General features: G+C 39.0%; 1 protein-coding gene across 1 annotated transcript; it reads right to left on the bottom strand.

Annotated features, from left to right (window-relative positions):
• Positions 1 to 6987: 6987 nt before the first annotated feature.
• LOC132060290 (uncharacterized) lies at positions 6988 to 12242 on the bottom strand. The gene is made up of 3 exons (XM_059453250.1): positions 10037 to 12242; positions 9036 to 9970; positions 6988 to 8955 (listed from the first exon to the last, which is right to left on the bottom strand). The coding sequence occupies exons 1-3, from the start codon at positions 10080 to 10082 to the stop codon at positions 8890 to 8892; spliced, it is 1047 nt and encodes a 348-aa protein (XP_059309233.1). The 5' UTR covers positions 10083 to 12242; the 3' UTR covers positions 6988 to 8889.
• Positions 12243 to 20348: the final 8106 nt, after the last annotated feature.

Below are 20348 nucleotides of genomic sequence, written 5' to 3'. Positions count from 1 at the left end.
GAAAATGGTATGACTAGTGTATGAAATGTTAATGTAAGTTATGAATGTGGAAGGAAGAAAAAGTGTGAAGATCGTTTAGTGGAAGTTGGGAAGTTTCGGGTAAGTGTAGGGTTTGGTGGAAGTTGTTGGAAAATTATGTAGCTTGTGGGAAATGCCCTTGATTATGTTTAAATGATCGTAAATTAGTAAATAAATATATAAGAGTTGCTATTGGGTAGAATGTATGTAGTTGGTTTGGAAGTTGAGGTGATGTGTAGAAATGGAAATTTCTTATATTAGAATGCATTGTAATTGCTTATTGATGTTGTGGATGTTGTTATTGGTATGGTTGTTGATATTCTGAGCCGAGTTGTATTCTTGGGGGCGGCGAATTTATAGGGGAGGTGCTGCCGAAATTTCGTTAGACAAGCGTTAGTTCAAAAAAATGAATGCCTAAAGCCTTATAGTTAACATATGGTAAACTTGACCATTTGTAGGTTTTGGACGAAAAGAGATCTGAGTTTTGGAGAGCGTAAAGGGTGCAAAAGGTATGTAAAGCTTTCCTATTCTTCTCTTGGCATGTCCTAGATGTAGTAGGCTTGGATTCGGACCTCGGGGACGACTCTACTCCTCGGAATCCACGTCCAAATTTCTCCCTTTTTCATTCAGTAGAATTGAATTAAATATGTTACGATTGTTTCGACAAGTCATCTAGGCATCTAGAATTTGTACATATGAAATCCGATTATCTTATACCTCTCATAAATGACATCATAAAGTCTAATATGCGTCGTTGGGTACGCCACCTTACTTGACCCGAGGCGGACTCACTATTTCCGAGCTTTGTCCAGATATTCCGTCTGATCTATCTATGAATGATTACCAAAGAAGACTTTTAGCTATCTTTTCTAACTTCTAAATAATAGCGACTATATTTATTTTATTGACTCTTATGACCTATTTTGGTACTTGAAACGATTTCAGAAAGGTTATTTTGACGTATACTACTGTGACCTCCGGGAAGAATTATGTTATGATTTTGTTAAATGTCCGCTATTAAATATTCGTTATCCGACCGACCATCTGGCATATATCATCGAGTCTTTGCCATTGTTTTATATTTTATATTGCATTAGTTTCTCACTACTCCACTCGTGGATGCCTCAACACTTCCTTCACTGAGCCCGGGCCAGGATATGTTATCACGCGTATTCCACTGCATTGTTCGCCGTGCCTCGATGTGAGGGGGCAGGTATATATGTACATGGGTTGTGGAGTATGCTGTGCCATGTACACACTCTGATATGATATGATATGATATGATATGATATGATATGGCCATCTGATATGCTATGATATGTGCACATTCTGATATGATACGATATCTTTGTGGCGCCTTGTCGGGCGACCACTTTTACGTTACCGAGTCCCATAATGGGGGCCCGTTATGGCATATTTTCTGTTATGCATTTGCTTATGTTTTATGAGTAAGCCTTTCTGACACTTCAGTTATTGCATTTATGTTCTGTATCCTCTGTTCAGTTATGATTCTGTTTTATTGGTCCTTACACTTTACGTACGAAGTACACATATTTTGTATCGACCCCCGTTCTTCTGGCCGTTTCATGCCGCGCAGGTACACCCAGTTGAATACAGGTTATTACAGGAGATATTCCAGCGGCGTCGGCAAGCTCCATTTGCTCCTGGAGTGCTGCCAAGTCAGAGTATGCATGCTATGTGTTTCGTTTGTTTGTTAGAGGCTTTGCAGACAGAGTTGTGGGTTCTGAATGTCAGTTGTGAGCGGCTCCATCAGCCGACGTGTCATTCTGTATTTTGCAGTAGATTCCATATGATTACAGATTCTGTCGATTTGTAAACTACAAAGGATATTTTCAAAATATTTTTTGTACTTGTCATTTTTGTCTGATTAAGAGTCCGAAAGTTTATGTATGTAATAAGAGTCAGTGGGTTCGCTCGGCTCCGAATGTGGGGTCGGGTGCCCATCACACCCTAGTAAGATTGGGGTGTGACACTGCTATCGCCCCACGCCTCTGTCACCCACTCATCTCTGTCTCCCACGCTCCCTCCCTCCTTTCCTAAACCCGAATCGAAACCTTATAAAGAGGCTGGTCTTGAACGTTTTCAGGGGGATTTTTTGGACTCAACATTTTGGGGAATTATTCAATATTTTGACAGACATGGGAGTATCTTCCACACTTGATTCTTCCTTCTCCGGTGAACTTTAGCCGCGGGAAGGGATTATTCAACGTTTTCGGAGAGTACCCAGAAATCCCTAGCATTTCACAATTTTCATTTTTTTTAAAACTACATTTCCCAACTCTAGGACTGTTTAAACACTTATTCTGTCTTGGTGAACTTTAGCCACAACAGAAATCTTCGAATTCATTTGTGTGAGTTTCGGATCTTTTCGTAACAGAGGAGTAGATTCGAGACCTCGACGCCTCAGTTCATTGCACACAAAAAATCATGACTATCGCATAAGAGTCCAAGTGACTCATCGTCTTCTCCCACATTCGGTGTTGGGCCAAGGCCCAACGAAACATCACTCCTCCCTCTGTCCAGATCTGTCCGCAGCAATACAAAGGGAAAATTTGGGCCGAAGCCCAACAGCAAACAGATCACAGCAGTCCAAGAAAGTGGGCCGAGCCCCTTTAACTTATCCACTACCCTTTTTATTTTGTATGCATTTAATGTGTATTGTATGACTAACACTTTGTTTGTTAACTTAGATGAACCTTAGTAACATTAATAGGTTTAGTTTAGTAATGGGTAGTTAATTTCACAAATTACATTCACTTCTACTTTTGTTCCAAACTATTTATAGTATCTATAACATTTATTTGAGAAATTAATTTTTCAAATTAGCATGACTATATGTTTTGAGCTAAAAGAATCAAGATTCACTCCCTACTATCTTAGAACACTTAAATACATATTTGTTAAAACATTAATGTTAATCTTGCAATAACTTTACAAATGCATTTTAATTTGCCAATTGGCATAACTCACTTTCCAAATACATATAAACATTACTCATTCCGTTTCTTTGGTTTATTTATAACTAAACTCTTTTATGCAATCACCTACTTTTCTACAAGTTTTACTTTAAACAAAATTCTATTTCTATCTATAACTTTACCAATACTTTCAAGATATTTTCTTGAATATTAAAAATACTATACTTACACTTAGCCTAACTAATCATAAGTCCGGTCGGTTAACCATTGTTAATGGGTCTTAAAGGGTGCCTAATACCTTCCCTTTAGACTAATTGAACCCTTACCTAGAATCTTAAGTTTCGCAGACCTTAAACAGAGTTAACTTTAGATAACTACTTTAATAAACTTTAAGTGTCCTAATTCACCGTAAATAATTAGGTGGCGACTCCTTAAAACAAATAAACAAATAGGAATCACCAAAATGTCGTACTCTACTTTAGCCCGGTTAAAATGGGGTGTGACACCCGCTGCAAGGGAGATGTTCGCAGTCGAAGAAGCAACACCTCAGCCCAAAAAATCAGATCAAAAGGAAGAAGATTCAACCGAAGAAAAGGACACCAAATAGCAATCAAAGCACACGGGGTTGGATCCGGGGTATGACGAGGATGATTTCGGCGTACCCAGATCATTCTTCATGCCGGATGATTCGGATGCAACCAAGTCAACAATATAAGAGCTGCAGCAGATCATCTTGCTCGAATATCTACCGGACAGAAAGGTAAACCTGGGCACGGGGTTAACCTCGGAGCTCAGGAACAAGTTAATTGAATTTTTTCGAGCTAATGCCGATTGCCTTGCATGGTCCCAAATAGATATGATAGGTGTGCCACCGGAAGTAACAACTCACAAGCTCAGCTTAGACAGGAGGTTTCCCCCGGTGAAGCAGAAGAGAAGGCCCATGGCAGAGGCAAAACATACATTCATAAAGGACGAGGTAACGAAGCTTTTAAAAATAGGTTCTATCCGAGAGGTAAAATACCCGGATTGGCTAGCAAACGAAGTGGTGCTGCCAAAAAAAGGTAATAAATTTCGAATGTGCATTGATTATAAGGATCTAAACAAAGCATGCTCGAAGGATTCATTTTCGTTGCCTCACATCGATAGAATGATCGATCCGACGGCCGAGCTTGAGATGTTAAGTTTTCTCGATGCCTACTCCGGGAATAACCAAATCCGGATGCACCCGGAGGACCAAGAGAAAACATCCTTTATTACCCGATATGGGACTTACTGTTATAATGTCATGCCTTTTGGATTAAAAAATGCCGGTGCAACTTACCAACGCCTAGTTAATGGGATGTTCGAAGAACAAATAGGAAAAATAATAGAAGTTTATATTGACGACATGACGGTCAAGTCCCTGGAAACAGAGGACCATTTAAAGCATTTGCAGGAAACCTTCGATGTACTCGGCAAGTATAACATGAAGCTCAACCCAAAAAAATGTGCCTTCGGTGTCAGGTCCGGTAATTTTTTTGGGTTTCATGGTGTCAAACCTGGGGATTGAAATCAACTCAGACAAGATCAAGGGGGGATTGAAATCAACCCAGACAAGATCAAGGCCATCGAGGATATCGAGGTAGTGAATAACGTCAAAAGAGTGCAGAGGCTCACCGAAAGGATAGCGGCGCTAAGTCGTTTCATATTGAGGCTCTCGAACAAGAGTCACCGCTTCTTCTCCTTACTGAGGAAGAAGAACGACTTCGTTTGGACATCGGAGTGTCAAAGAGCTTTACAAGAATTAAAAAGACACTTGTCCAGCCCACCGCTATTGCACACATCAAAAGCGGACGAGCAGCTTTTTCTCTACCTTGCTGTCTCCGAGGTAGCGGTAAGTAGCATTTTGGTCCGAGAAGAATCAGGTACGCAATTTTCTATTTATTATGTAAGTAGAACTTTGGGGGATGCGGAGACCCGTTATCCCCACTTGGAAAAATTGGCATTGGCATTGGTAAGCGCTTCTAGAAAACTCAAGCCATGCTTTCAATGCTATCCGATATGTGTAGTGACTACTTACCCATTAAAAACATCATGCACAAATAGAAATTATCGGGTACACTAACTAAATGGGCCGTAGAAATTAGCGGATATGATATCGAATACAAACCTCGAACGGCCATCAAGTCCCAGATCTTGGCCGATTTTATGGCGGATTTCACCTTGGCTATGGTCCCCGAGGTTGAGAAAGAACTTCTGCTAACCTGGGAAAAGCCTCGGGTATTTGGTCGCTACACACGGACGGAGCCTCGAACCTCAAAGGTTCCGAGCTAGGAATCTTTCTTAAAACCCCGGCCGAGGATGCCGTTCGACAATCCATTAGAACTGTTAAATTGACTAACAATGAAGTCGAGTATGAGGCTATGATTGCAGGTTTGGAATTAGCTCGGAGTATGGGGGCCAAAATAATCGAGGCGAAGTGCGATTCTCTCTTGGTCATAAACCAGGTGAACGGCGTCTTGGAGGTCAAGGACGAACGGATGCAGAGGTATCTGGAAGAAATCCAAGTGATACTACACCGGTTTAAAGAATGGATCATGCAACATCTACTGAGGGAGCAGAATAGCGAAGCCGATGCATTGGCCAATTTGGGATCTTCGATCGAAGGGGAAGAAATCAACCCCGGGACTATGGTGCACTTGATGAATACGGCGATAGAGAACGGACATGTCAAAATAAACACAATGGGTTTAACTTGGGATTGGCGCAACAAATATATCGATTACTTGCGAGATGGAACGCTCCCGAGTGACCCAAAAGAATCACGGTCACTAAGGACAAAAGCTGCGCGTTTCTTCTTGGTAGACGGCCAACTGTATCGACGGTCTTTCTTCGGACCCCTGGACAAGTGTTTGGGTCCCGGAGAAACGGAATATGTCATGAGAGAGGTGCACGAGGGGACCTGCGGCAACCACTCCGGTGCTGAAGCCCTGGTCCGAAAGATTATCAGAGCCGGTTATTACTGGAATCGGATGGAGAAAGATTCGAAGAATTTTGTCCGAAAATGCGACGCATATCAAAGACATGCCCCGGTGATTCATCAGCCCGGAGAGTTGCTGTATTCGGTTATGTCACGTTGGCCTTTCATGAAGTGGGGAATGGACATTGTTGGTCAATTGCCATGGGCACCAGGTAAGGCCCGATTTATTTTGTTTATGACTGACTATTTCTCCAAATGGGTTGAAGCACAAGCCTTCGAAAAAATTAGAGAAAAGGAGATCATTGACTTCATACGCGGGACCACATACGTCGTTTTTAATCCCTGCCGAGATAACTTGTGATAACGGTCCCCAGTTCATGGGCAGCAAAGCCAACGATTTCCTCGAAGGGTTGAAGATCAAGAAAATTATAGCAACTCCATATCACCCGTGTGCGAACAGACAGGCGGAATCCACGAACAAAACAATAATTCAAAATCTGAGGAAAAGACTCGAAGCATCACTGGAGGGAAGTATTACCGTAGGTATTGTGGGCTTACAGAACCACATCGAAATCAAACACGAGAGAAACTCCTTTCTCGTTGGTCTACGGGGTCGAAGCCCTCATTCCCGTAGAAGTCGGTGAGCTGAGTCTCCGGTTCAACTATACCACCGAGGAGTCGAACGAGGAGGCCATGGCCGTAAAACTCGACCTCACGGATGAACTTCGCGAAAACGCATTGGTCCGTATTGCAGCCCAGAAATAGAGAATGGAAAGGTAATACAATCGAAGAGCCAATTTTCGGCATTTCCAAGTTGGGGACTTGGTGCTTAGAAAAGTTACCCTGAACACCAAGAATCCCAACGAAGGAAAACTGGGTCCGAACTGGGAAGGACCGTACAAGATAACTGAGGTAACGGGCAAAGGATTGTATCAGTTGGAATCCATGGACGGGCAACGGTTGCGCAATAACTGGAATGTGGCTCATTTAAAAAGATACTCATTTGCTAAGGTATGGACTCCTAGTGTTTTTCTATTAACCTTTCTTTTTTGCAGGAAGTCAAGCACCGGATAAAGTTAGAATCTAGATCTGAAAACACGTGTTGCACTCTTTTCCTTAGTACAATTTTGTCCTAAAATGAGTTTTCCGACAATTTTTAATGAGGCAACAAGTACAACGTGTTACTCGATGAAGACAAGGACAAACGCCCGGAAACTCGGGATCACACCCTATGAATGGGGACTTAATAGCGCTTACCCGATCTTGCAGCTCGGATAAGCGCTAGGGAACTATTATACCCACATCGAAGTTTACCCCGGTTAGCGAAAATCGGAGGAGCTCAACAAACCAAAATCGGACCTTTTATATTAGGTTTCGATGTGGGGACCAAACGATCAGAATGAATCGTGTCCACTCAGTATTTGCTACGGAAAAACCAAGATCGGACCTTTTGCATTAGGTTTCGATGTAAGGACCAAACGATCAGAATGAATCGTATCCATTTAGTATTTGCTACGGCAAAAGCAAAAGGAAACAAAATTCTCATATCTTGTACAAATACTTGCAACACAAAAATCATCGAAAGTTCGGATAGCGATATCTCGGATGTCTTCTTGTTAAAATACCCTACCCCGATGATTATCGCCGTATTTCGGCATTGCTTCATTCATATACCCTATTTCGGGCACTACGGTCGAAATTCGACAAAGGCAACAAGGTCATAGTGAACTGAGCCAAAATCGTTAACCCCTCAAACGGGGACTGTTACATCAAAATTTAGCTAAGACTGAGATTCAGGTGTCCGAAAATACCGGTCCTAAAAAATAGCTGAAAAACACTGGCCCTAAAAAATAGCCGAAAAATACCGGCCCTAAAAATGCCCGTCGTGATTCGGAGACGTCTGAATTCACAAAGCATAAGATAAGTCCCACGGGCAAAAACTCGATCAAATTCCGGGACAAAACGTACCGGACGAATAGAAAAAGCCAAAATTCAGGCACAAGGCGGAATAATGACTCCGAGTCTGCTTATCCTTAAAACGGACTGATAATTCGAGCAAAAGTCATAACCGACATTCAAACAAGAATAAAGAAAATCAAGAAAAATGCATGTTCCATTTATACAAAGGTTTTTACATCGGAAACCGTTTCAAAGGCAAAAAAATAAAAGGCTAAGTACAGACCCTAATCTATCCGGCATGGCTGGATCTGGAGTGTTTGGACACTGTCCGCTCGGAGTCGTCAGAGTCAGTCCCGAGGGCACCCTTAGCCTCTTCCTCGACTCTTTTAGCCTCGAGTATCAGGGCCAGAATATCCACAAATCCATGCCCGGCTTGCTCAAGGGTGATCCTCCGAGACTTTCACTTTTCATACTCAATAGCAATAGTAGTCTGAGCCTCGGCAGCCTCCACGCTCTTAAGGGCTTCTTTCAAATCGGCCTCGGCCTGGGCTAGCTTTTCCACCAGAACATCCCGATCTTCTTCGAGGACCTTTTGCATTTGAGTGGCTGACTCGAGTTCGGCCTTAAGAAAGTCATTAGCATCAACCGTTTCTTCGAGTTTGGTTTTTAGATCATCACATATTTGGGTCCTCTTCTCCGCCTTCTTCTCAAATACCCTTATACTCTCTTTGTACCGGGCACTCTCAGATTCAAGCAACTGTTGCCTCTCGGCCATGCTCGTAGCATCGGACTTGACCGAATCCAGCTCCCCTCGGAGTTGAGAGATGGTGGTTTCGAGCTCACCGAATCTAGAGGAAAAAGAGCATTGTCCTGGCTAAGGCCGACTTTGTCCGCTTCTAGTAACCGGTTCTTTTCGACCATCTCGACCAGCTCATCCTTTAATCGAAGGTTTTCGGCCTTCGTCGCATCGAGCTCAGGTTGGATGTTGGAAAGAGTAACTGCTCGGTTCAGCTCATCCTCCTTCAGCTGCAAGAGGTGCTGAAACTTCTCCGTTTCTCGACCTTGGGAATCCAGCTAGCCCTTGAGATCGTCGACCTCTTGTTGAGCACGGACGAAGGCTTCGTTAACAAGCACTACACTCTGAAAAAGTTAAAACTCGGATAAGAGAAAAACTAAAATTCTCAATGAATTATGCAAAGGATGGACTGTGATTAACTTACTCGATTGCTCGTGTACATGCCCTCGTTAATGAGACACTGCCAGGGGACTCCATTCATCTTCCGTTTGTCCGAGTCGGACACGAGCGGCCTTAGGTATCTTGCTACTCCCACCGGGCGAGACAGAAAGCTACAATCCTCGGGAACGGTAATTACGGCCGATCTGGTCCTCCGGGGTTCCACGCTTGGGGCTGGGAAGACACGCACAAGGCTATCCCTATCTCCAGTCTCGGTGGTCCGGCTAGCCGCCCTCGTGGCTCGAGGGATCGGGAGATGTCCGAAGCCAGAAGCTAAGCTGGTTGTAGGAGTAGTGTCCGAGAACATGTCCTCAAACTCATCCGACCTTGAAGCCGGAGTTGGAGAAGTCGGAGCGGCTTCATCAGCTTCGGCAAAGGCAGAGATCTCCGAAGTTGCAGCAGTCTCATAGTCGGGCAACGGGCTAACGGCTGTTGGAGCTTCGCTCTCGGGGGCCTGCTCAGTTCTTTGACCAGCTTCGGCAGCAGCTGCCTTCCCGGGTCTTCTTGTCCTTTGCAGGGGGGTTTTTTCGGAAGAAGCATCATCTGAAATATCAAAGAATTCAATCGACCTTACAGGAGTCGGGTAATGAATTTCTTCCCCACCTGTGTGTAATGCCGGAACTGAAGGTCCTTCCCCAGCTGAAGAAAATGGTGAGACGGTGAGACCCTCCTCCGGAATGGGAGCCACGAAAGGGGCCACACTGATCCTCCGAACGAGGAACTCGGGCTCTGTTTCATCCCTTAAAGTCCTAACGACGCTCCTCGCCCTCTTCTTCGATTTCTGCCCTTTGTCTGAGGGCCTTTTTCTCTTGGCGGCGGCAGCAAGGATACGGGATGCACCCGCTGGATCAAACTCGGGTGCTGACATTGCGGGTTCAGCTGCTGACTCCGGCCTTGGATCCACTGAGCCCTTAGGTAAACCTGAAAATCGACGATGTTACAGAAGGGTAGAAGATGCAATGAATACGGATAGAAGCATAGTATTACCGCAGTTCTGGGCGACCCATCGGCCACGTGGCAGGTGTCCCCACATCCGTGCTTCATGGGTATGTTGACTGAGGAGAGCAGTAACCCACTCGTTGATGTTCCAGACAGCCGGAGGTATTCAAGCCACGGCTGGTATAAAGAAGACAAGTAGTGAGAATGTGAAAAGGCTAATGTTTGATAAAGCATTCGAAATCAATTATTAAAATAATCGAGACTTATGGTTATCATTCCATTTCTCCGGAGAAGGCATGTAATTGGCCGGAATGATGTCCGCGGTCCTGACCCGGACATAACGCTCCAGCTAATCCCGGTCTCTATCTTCATCCATCTTCGAAAAGATAGGGTTCCAGTTACGCTTATCAAGCTTTATTACACCACCCCGAAATAACCTGGGGGAATATAATCGGATGAAGTGAGCAAGCGTGAACTCCTTCCTCTAATTATCAGCCAACAGCCGGAGGCATGCCACGGTCCTCCAGACAATCGGACCAATCTGGACCAGGGTCACATTGTAAGTCTTGCACATCTCCAAAATGACTGGATCGATTGGGGGTCGACTTGAGGGTGAAAGGGTAAGTGTAAACATATAAGAAGCCCTCCTGATGGTCGGTGACTGATTCATCTGGCTCGGGGACAAAAACGTGGATCGGAAGGTTGTCCCATCCACAATCAGTCCGGACTAAGTCGAGTTTGTCCTCGGTGATGGATGAGGGGTATCGTCTCACATCAAATCCTCTATCGGATACCAGAGAAGGTTTTTCAACCTCAAAGTCTTTATTATAATTGGGTTTGGACGGTACAATGTACAACGCAGTGGGCTCGAAGGTGATTTTTCCCTTAGGTTGTGAAGTTGGCTCGGTTCCTTGAGATAAAACCGAGGGAACATCATGGGAAGTGGTTTCGGTGTTAGCAGACATTTGGAGATTACGAAAAAAAAGAGATTTGGTGAATTCGAAGGGAAGTTGAAAATAGAAGTGAGGGAACAGTCAAGTAAGGACTCGAAGTAGTGAAGAGTAAGGAGAAGAAGCAGCAACACTTACAAAAACAACTAGTAGAGAAGTTGGCAGAATTATCTCTTTTCACGTAGTATAAGCAGCGAATCAACAAGAAATGTGAGTTGAAGGGTGATTATAAGTGATGAAATGGAAAGGAATAAAAGGGAGAAGTAAAGAAATGAAATGGAGAAGATGAAGTACTGAAAATTGAGAGTGAAGTGGATCGTAAAAATGGAAAAATGAGGCAATGGAAGACGTTATATAAGCATGGGATCGAGGCGGTTACAGATCCCGACAAATCGAAAAACGCCACGTGTCCCATAATTAATAAGAAGTGACTTAAAACGACGTGCGTGACGGCGATTGTCAGTGCTAACCATCCGGGATGAGACACGTGGCCGATGACAGAGACGTGACGCAACTGTTCCCGCCAAAATGAAAAGATAACAACGGACAAATGGAGTTATCGGTTCCTTGATTCATCCACTTCCCGTTACTCCGATAATACTACGATCCGAAAAGTGTGGGGACTATCTGTATACGGTAAAAATTAGATATATGCTAGACCGGTGAGATCGGTGACCGAGGAAAGAAAGAAACAAGTACGAGCACGAAGATTCTTTTGGGATCGGAGGAGAGCTTGATCCAAAGAAAGTGAAGGACATCGTTTGGTCCAGTTTCTCCATAGCCGAGCTGATCTTGGCCGTTGGTCCGGTTGATCGTGGCCGTTAGTTCGGATGATCTATTACACAAATGCCACGCGTCAAGACCGTTCTGCCACTTTGTACTGTCAATCGTACAGGTGTCAGATCGTACGACCAACCTTATCCATGTTAGGATTTTTCTTTATTCTTTAGGGCCTTATGTTGTATGAAGCTCATGAGGCAAACCTATAAATAGGGGTCATTACCCTACTTTTAGGGGTTGGCTTCTTGAGTTCTAGAACATTTGTAATAGCAAATATATATAAACCTCTCCCTCTCAATATCTGATTTTGGTCCGAATTTATTGTGTTCATCTTTAGATTTGTGCAATCACACAATATTCAACATATAAGCATATACGTTTAGCGCATACCATCAATTACTAGTTAGATCATTCATAGTTGATTCTATTCCATTTTCTCTCAATCAAAGAATAAATTAAAGTTTAACCACATATCCTATACCTCACTCATAAATTTAATTGATTATCCAAATTTGGGGTAAACACTCTTAATGATTATTATTCGGACTCGGCTCCCCTCCATTGGGGATCTCCTCCATTTCATCCAGTGCACCCTTAAAGGAGCAACACCTGTCCACTTTTCTAATCAACGGTCCACCTTTTCTTTTCTGAGAAAGAAATGATAAAAGCAACAATTGGAAAATGAGCTTGAAGTCCCAAGAATCGACCATAAAAAAATAAAGACCGAGAAATCCATGGTTGCAAAGCCGTGTTGGTTTGAGCTAGCAAAAAATTAATTAATATAATCTTTGATCACAGGAGTCGAAGGAGCTTTCTCAATCCTTATGATCTACTTTTCCGGATTTGGGTCTTGGAGGAGAGAGAATATTTTACCATGGTTAAAACTTTTTTGGTTAGTCAAATAGATCTGATCCGCTAGATTATTTAAGAGACAAGTGGCAAATTTTAAGGCTGTACTTGGGGAAATGGAGGAACGAAGTACTGGAGGTGAGCCAGATCCTATTTATTCCGAGAAATTTTATCATGAGTGAGACACATATATGATATAGTGTGTGAGGGAATATTTAATTCAAATAATTTATCTCATCAGTCATTAATCTTCTCCATTTCTTCCTCTTTTGTTTTCTCTCTCCTCTTTCCTCTTTTTTCTCATTTTTTGTTTTTCGTTAATTTTAAAATCAATACTATTATACGCATATCAAATTATTTTAAAGATATTTTATGATTTTATTATTTAGTTTTCAACTTTTTCTTTTGTTATATATTCAATTCAAAATTTTTATATTATGCCCTCGAGAAATTCAAAATTTTATGTGTCATCAAAGTATATCCCGAATTTAGAGGTTGCAAAAATTGATTTAATCCATAAATTGAACCAGCAAAGTTTCAAACACAACTGGTTTGACCTTCCACAGTTAACAAAAACTTAAAAGTCGAAAAACGAATTGGTAGTCCCATAAAAAATATCTTTGCACAATGAACAAAAAAATTTGTCTTATAAAATTATTCAAAATATTTTTTTTTTTACCAATATCGAGTTATTGGGTTAATGAATTTTAAAAGATATTATAACTTTTTTTATGAGACTACAATTTTATCAAACAGCTCTACTGATTTTCAATATAATAGCAGATGCAATTGTCTAACTTCTAATTAATGAACGTCTAACCGAATATTCACGTTAAAATTTTTGTTTATTGTGCAACATATTTTTTATGGGGCTACCAATTAGTTTTCGATCTTTAAGTTTTTATTAACTGTGAAAGATGTGGAAGGTCAAATCAGTTGCGTTTAAAACTTTGTCAGTTTAGTTTATCGGTTAAACCGATTTTGCACATCTCTAAATTCGGGCTCTACTTTGATGACACTTCGACTTTTGAATTTCTCAAGTGCAGAGTATAGGAATTTTGAATTGAATATATACCAAAAGAAAAAAGTTGGAAAACTAAACAATGAAATCGAAGAATATCTTAAAAGAATTTTGATCTGCATATAATAAAATTGATTTTAAAATTAACGAAAAATAAAAAATGAGAAAAAAGAGGAAAGAGGAGAGAGAAAACAACAGAGGAAGAAATGGAGAGGATTGATGACTGACGAGATAAGTGGTGGGTCTCCTATTATTATTTGAATTAAATACTTTTTACCATGGGTGAGACACATATATGACATGGTGTGTGAGGGAGTATTTAATTCAAATAATAATATGGGACCCACCACTTTATCTCATCAGTCATCAATCTTCTCTATTTCTTCCTCTTTTGTTTTCTCTCTCCTCTTTCCTCTTTTTTCTCATTTTTTTGTTTTTCGTTAATTTTAAAATCAATATTATTATACGCATATCAAATTATTTTAAAGATATTCTATGATTTTATTATTTAGTTTTCAACTTTTTCTTTTGTTATATATTCAATTCAAAATTTTATGTGTCATCAAAGTATATCCCGAATTTAGAGGTGTGCAAAAATTAATTTAATCGATAAATTGAACCAGCAAAATTCTAAACACAACTGGTTTGACCTTCCACAGTTAATAAAAACTTAAAAATCAAAAAACAAATTGGTAGTCCCATAAAAAATATGCTGCACAATGAACAAAAAATTTTGTCTTATAAAATTATTCAAAATGTTATTTTTTTTTACCGATATCGAGTTATTGGGTTAATGAATTTTAAAAGATATTATAACTTTTTTTTATGGGACTACAATTTTATCAAACAGCTCTACTGATTTTCAATATAATAGCAGATGCAATTGTCTAACTTCTAATTAATTAACGTCTAACCGAACGTTCACGTTAAAATTTTTGTTTATTGTGCAACATATTTTTTATGGGGCTACCAATTAGTTTTCGATCTTTAAGTTTTTATTAACTGTGAAAGATGTGGAAGGTCAAATCAGTTGCGTTTAAAACTTTGCCAGTTTAGTTTATCGGTTAAACCGATTTTGCACATCTCTAAATTCGGGCTCTACTTTGATGACACTTAGACTTTTGAATTTCTCAAGTGCAGAGTATAGAAATTTTGAATTGAATATATACCAAAAAAAAAAAAAAAGTTGGAAAACTAAACAATGAAATTGAAGAATATCTTAAAAGAATTTTGATCTGCGTATAATAAAATTGATTTTAAAATTAACGAAAAACAAAAAATGAGAAAAAAGAGGAAAGAGGAGAGAGAAAACAACAGAGGAAGAAATGGAGAGGATTGATGACTGACGAGATAAGTGGTGGGTCTCCTATTATTATTTGAATTAAATACTCCCTCACACACCATGTCATATCTATGCCTCACTCATGGTAAAATTTTTCAATTTTTCATATTTTACTAACAACACGAGGATGGGTTTTTTTTAAAAAAAAAAAAAAGGTGGAGAGAGAGAATAGAAATATATGTATACTGCAGACTAAAAGTACTAAATGTGGATAGACCACCAATAACACAGTTCCATATTGTACGCTAACTTGTTTCAACTTGCAAATGCAGTCCAGAGCTAAATTTAGTAACCACATTAAAAAGAGTTAAATCAAAAAATAAATAAATTGAATTTAATCGAGCTGTCTCTATAAAATTATCGTCAGGACCACCAATCCCCAATTGACCTATGAAAAAAGGGCCTGTGCATGAAACATTTGTTCCCCTTCTTTTTGTCGGCAAAACATTTGTTCCTCTTTCCTCTTTTTACCGCAAAAAGATTTTAAAATACTAAGACACCCGAACTTGTGCTGATAAATTCAACATCTAATACAAAAACCACCAATCAGGGTATCTCTGTGAAATCAGTTATCAATAAAGGCATACACCAATCTTACCCAACTACCTCCTCTGCCCCAAATTATTTGACACTTTTCGTTTTTTTAGAGTCAAACTTTTTAATTTTGACAGTGTGTTTGAACATAGAATCTTTAATTTTTTCGAAATAAAATTTACATATTTGAAAATTAGATAACAAATATTATAAGTGACCATAATTAATAATTTAAAATATTTAAAAGACATGAAAAAAATACAGTCAAAGAACAATTTATTTAACTCTCGAAAAGCAAGAAGTGTTAAATAAATTGGGACGGAGGGAGTATAAGGCAACAAAATTTTGTCTATATTTATCAGTAAAAGGCCAAACAGTCCTGAAGCACAAAGTTGCCGCACAGTTAATGGTGTTATTGTTGTCTCCCCCAGTTTCATTTGACTACCGCCTCATAGCCTGAAGCAGCTAATAGAAGAAGCAAATATCAATGAGAGATATACATCATTTTCACAAGGGTTTATTTTATATATGATCACATTACTATACCTATTTTTACCAAAGTTACTTAACAATATTTTCTAACACGAAAGTCAATCCACCGAAAAATCCAACTTCCGATGATTTTTTATTTTTATTTTTAATCTAATAAATGCAAACCTAATTAAAAAGAACGTACCCGACCCAAAACCACATGCAAATTTAAAATATTAAAGAAGATTTTTTTTTATATGATTCTTTTTTCATCAGTGGAAATAAAATGTTGTGGCTTTTGATGCTAGAGGCAGTTAAGGATGTACTTGCTTTTGATGCTAGAGGCAAGCAAATATCTTTACTCTTGCAGGTAGTGCCATAAGTTGGAAGGCAACTCTCCAATCTATAGTTGCTTTGTCCACAACAGAAGCTGAATATATGGCAGCAGCAGAAGCAGTAAAGGAGGCTATATGGTTGAAAGGTTTGGTGTCTTGAGTAGGGTTTTACATGAACCAACTCTAAAATGTGATAGCCAAAGTGCTATTCACTTGATAAAAAAATGAGAGATTTCATGATCGCACCAAACACATTGATATCAGATTTCATTTTATTTGTGATGTTGTTGAACAAGGCATAGTTAAGGTCTTAAAGGTTGACACAAAGGACAACGCATCGGATATGTTGGCCAAAGTGGTTCCTCTTGTCAAGTTCAGTCACTGTATGAATTTGGCAGGAGTTCGCATTAACTGATGCATCAGGATGAAGAACGACAGGCAAGGTAGAGCTACTAATATGTATAAGATTTCGGTTAGTATCTCTTGTTTCCTACACGAAGTTAGCTCACGTAGGGTTAGAGACATTGGACTGAATGACGTTCATATGGAAGCGTCAAAATTCATCTCAAGGTGGAGATTGTGAAGTTGAGAAGATATTCAAGCCAATTCTTACTCAAAAGAGGAAAGAAATAAAAGGAAACTTTTTTTCTTTGTTGGTTTTCGAGTGTGATTGAGATTTAGATCCTTTATAGGAAAGGATTAGACCTAGTAGCTAGGATTTATTAAGCACAGAACATAGAACCTAAGAGTATTTGATCTTGTAACTTGCTTTCTCCGTTGATAATAAGAAAAGTGTCGGCCGTTCTCCTTGGACTAGGATCACATTGATCCGAACCACGTTAATTACTGTGTTTTTTATTGTTTCCGCGCTAATAATATACCTGTTGCCAAATAGGAAAAACAAAAGCTAAAAGATCAGTGACTTTTTCATCGGAGAAAAGAAGACAATGTAAAACTGAAATGAAAGAAAATACATCGTGCATTTTATAAAAGAACAAAAAGCATGTCAAAAGGCTATGAACGGATGATTTTTAGTGGGAAGTAATAAGTAAAAAAACGTATACAGTTAAAGAATGTGATCAGAGAAGTCCTAAGTATATCATTTAAATATGAGGTAATTTCTTAATGACTAATCAACTTTTAATGGACATTTATGTAATTCAATTTTTCACTTGGGGAGTCTCCCACTTTTAGAACAAGTATGATGATTATTTTGATTTTTTTTAATATTTTGATTTGGAACTTTCCATTTATATAATAATATGATGATATGATACTAATTTTGCAAATAAATAAAAAAGAATCTTAAAAGATGAAATCTTATTATTAAGTGTCTTTTTATGAAATAAGAAAGAACTTAAGGAACAGGAGGGAAGAAACCTTTATTCTCTCATAATCATGATAAGAAAAGTTTCGGGATGTAATTGAGGGTATGAATGCTCCCAATCCCAATTGGATTCAATGAATTTTGATTGTCTGAATGCTATCACGTCATTTCTAATTCACTGATTTACTTTTAGTATAACAAAAGTTATTTAATGGAGGATTTCTTTTTCTCTAGATATTTTATCATATTTTAATTTACTGAAGGGACAAAATTATAATCCAACTTTGAAGGTTGAAACTTTTCACTTTTAATATAATATGATGATACGTACTTCCATAGATAAAATATATAATTCATTAAATAATAATTTAATAGCATGCCTGCTATTATTCTTTGGCAGATGAGCAAAACCAATAGCATGATGAGTAATGGTATGTTCAATTGTAATGGTATGTTCAATTATAACTGCTATATTCATTAGACTTGTAAATGCTTCATCCGCGAATAATCCCAAAGGACTTAATAAAATCTGAGCATTTCATGTGTCCACGTTTATATTTTTCAAATTTAACTGGTTTTTTTTAATCTTTATTAAAATGTATATTAGATGTTTTATGTTTTATTATATTTTAATTTACAGCAGGGGTGTTATATCCCGTGTTTTTGCATATTCGGGAAATTGGGAAATAATTGCGACTTGTAAGAATAGGGTCATATTTTGAGTTTATTTGGTGTGTATGATGTTACTTGTGGAAATATGGATGCGGAAACTTCGGAGAAGGCCTAAGGGCAAAATTGAAATTTTGGAAATTAGTTCCGGGAATTACAAAATAAGACTTATAATGAATTGGGCTCAAAAAAAAAAAAAAAAAAAGGGGAAAATGAGGTCCAAATTTGGAGGGTGGCCGGCCATGGTTTGGCCCAAACCCATGAAGATTAGTCATGTGATTAGTCACATGACTAATTAGTATAAGAGGCTAATTATCTATGTTCATCCATAGAACATTCAAGAAAAAAATAAGCAAGCCAAGTGAGAGAGAGAGGGACGGCCGAACAAGGGGAGAAAAGAAAAAAAAAAAAAATTCTAGTTCTCCAATCTTCATCCTAACATCTTGTTCTTCTTGAATTCTTAACAAGCTCAAGACGCTCTTTGACGTGGTATAATTAGTTTGGTGAAAGAACCACATTTGCGGCAAGTTGAAATTTGAAGAAGAAGGTAAGATTTCTATGTTTTTATGTTATGGAATGGGTATGTATGTTGTAATGATTGGAAGTAGATGAGAATTATGAAGTTGTGATGTGTGTGTGCATAGCCGTGTATGTGTGTGAGTAGGTGTTTGGCCGTGTGCCATGTGATGAAGGGGAGAGATGAAATGAAATTTATTTAGCATGTTAGTTGTGTCGTTGCGACCTTTGTGACGTAAATAAAGGCTTAACGACTCAAGTCGGCATTGAAATTGGCATGTATGTTGTTATGGGAAATTTGGTGTTTTAATATAGTTTTTATGTAATTATGAAAGTAAGGGTCTAAAGGGTGAATTAATGTTATTGTTAATAACCTTGGAAGATGACAATGCAATTTTGTAGTTTTGTTGCATTTGTGGAAGTTTGGGATGAATTATCGTTTGATGGAAATTTTGTATATTTTGTGGGATAATGAGAAATGCGTCCGAATTGTATTTGAATGGCCTTGAATTTGTAGATAAATATGAAAACGTTGACCTTGGATTGAAAGTGTGAAGTTAGAATGGAAGTTATTACATTATGAAGAAAGTAATACTATTCATGCTAGAATGCATTTTAATTCGATTGTTGATGTGGTTGATGTTGTTGTTGGGTTAGTTGTTGCTATTTTGGCCGAGTTTAATTCTCGGGGATGTTGGATATATAGGAGAGATGCTGCCCAAATTTCTGTAGACAAGAAAGGGCTAAGAATGAATCTTCAAAAGCTTATAGCTTACATTTGGTAATTGTGACCATTTGTAGATTCTGGAGCAAACGGGATTTGAGTTTAAGCTAGCATAAGGCGTGTGCAAGGTATGTAAAGCCTACCTTTCCTTTTTTTGGCATGTCCTAGTCATACTAGGTTAAGATCGGAACCTCGAGGATAATTCTGCTCTTGGAAATCCGAGTTTAATTTTGCATACTATTCATTCAGCGCAATTGAACTATAATCTTTATATTTGGTTAAAAGAATGCTCAAACCTCCATAATTTTCGCTAACGTATCCGAATCGCTCAAAACCCTCATAGATGACTTCATGGGGCCTAATGTTTGTAATTTAGGTCTGCCGCCTCAACTTGACCCGAGGTGGGCCCGTAAGTTCCGAGACTTCCCTTATTTGATTTGTTTGACTCATTTCCGTATGATATGAAAAGGAAACGTTTGCCTATGACTCTAAGGTCCGTTTGAAATGTCCTATAATGTTATTTGAATATTCCTCACTATGAATGATACTAAATTTTCTGAGAATGACCTACGATGTGTTTTTCAAAAAAAAAAATTGATTGATAACTTAAGAGTCTGCAACTTTTGTATATTAATTCCGATTGACTCGATACTCATTTTGAGCCCTCTGATGTTAATATATATGTATATGAGATTATGTGTCGAGTCCTGGAATTTACTTTTTGATGTGCATATGGTTTCTGCACTACTCCGCTCGTGCCAATTATTATGATTTCGTTCGCCGGTACTCGGGCCGGTTTTGTAATCGTGCGCACTATGATATATTCTTGTTAAAGATGATGT

This window comes from Lycium ferocissimum, chromosome 6 (assembly GCF_029784015.1).
Source record: "Lycium ferocissimum isolate CSIRO_LF1 chromosome 6, AGI_CSIRO_Lferr_CH_V1, whole genome shotgun sequence".
Taxonomy (NCBI): domain Eukaryota; kingdom Viridiplantae; phylum Streptophyta; class Magnoliopsida; order Solanales; family Solanaceae; genus Lycium; species Lycium ferocissimum.
Note: the sequence above shows the minus strand (reverse complement) of the source record. Positions and strands in the feature narration are given on the sequence as shown.

Coding starts and splice junctions, on each gene's coding strand:
- LOC132060290 (XM_059453250.1), bottom strand. CDS start 10,082: ATGTGGGGACACCTGCCACGTGGCCGATGGGTCGCCCAGAACTGCG. Junction 9,971..10,036: donor ATGGGTCGCCCAGAACTGCG/GTAATACTATGC, acceptor GTCGATTTTCAG/GTTTACCTAAGGGCTCAGTG. Junction 8,956..9,035: donor GCATGTACACGAGCAATCGA/GTAAGTTAATCA, acceptor TAACTTTTTCAG/AGTGTAGTGCTTGTTAACGA.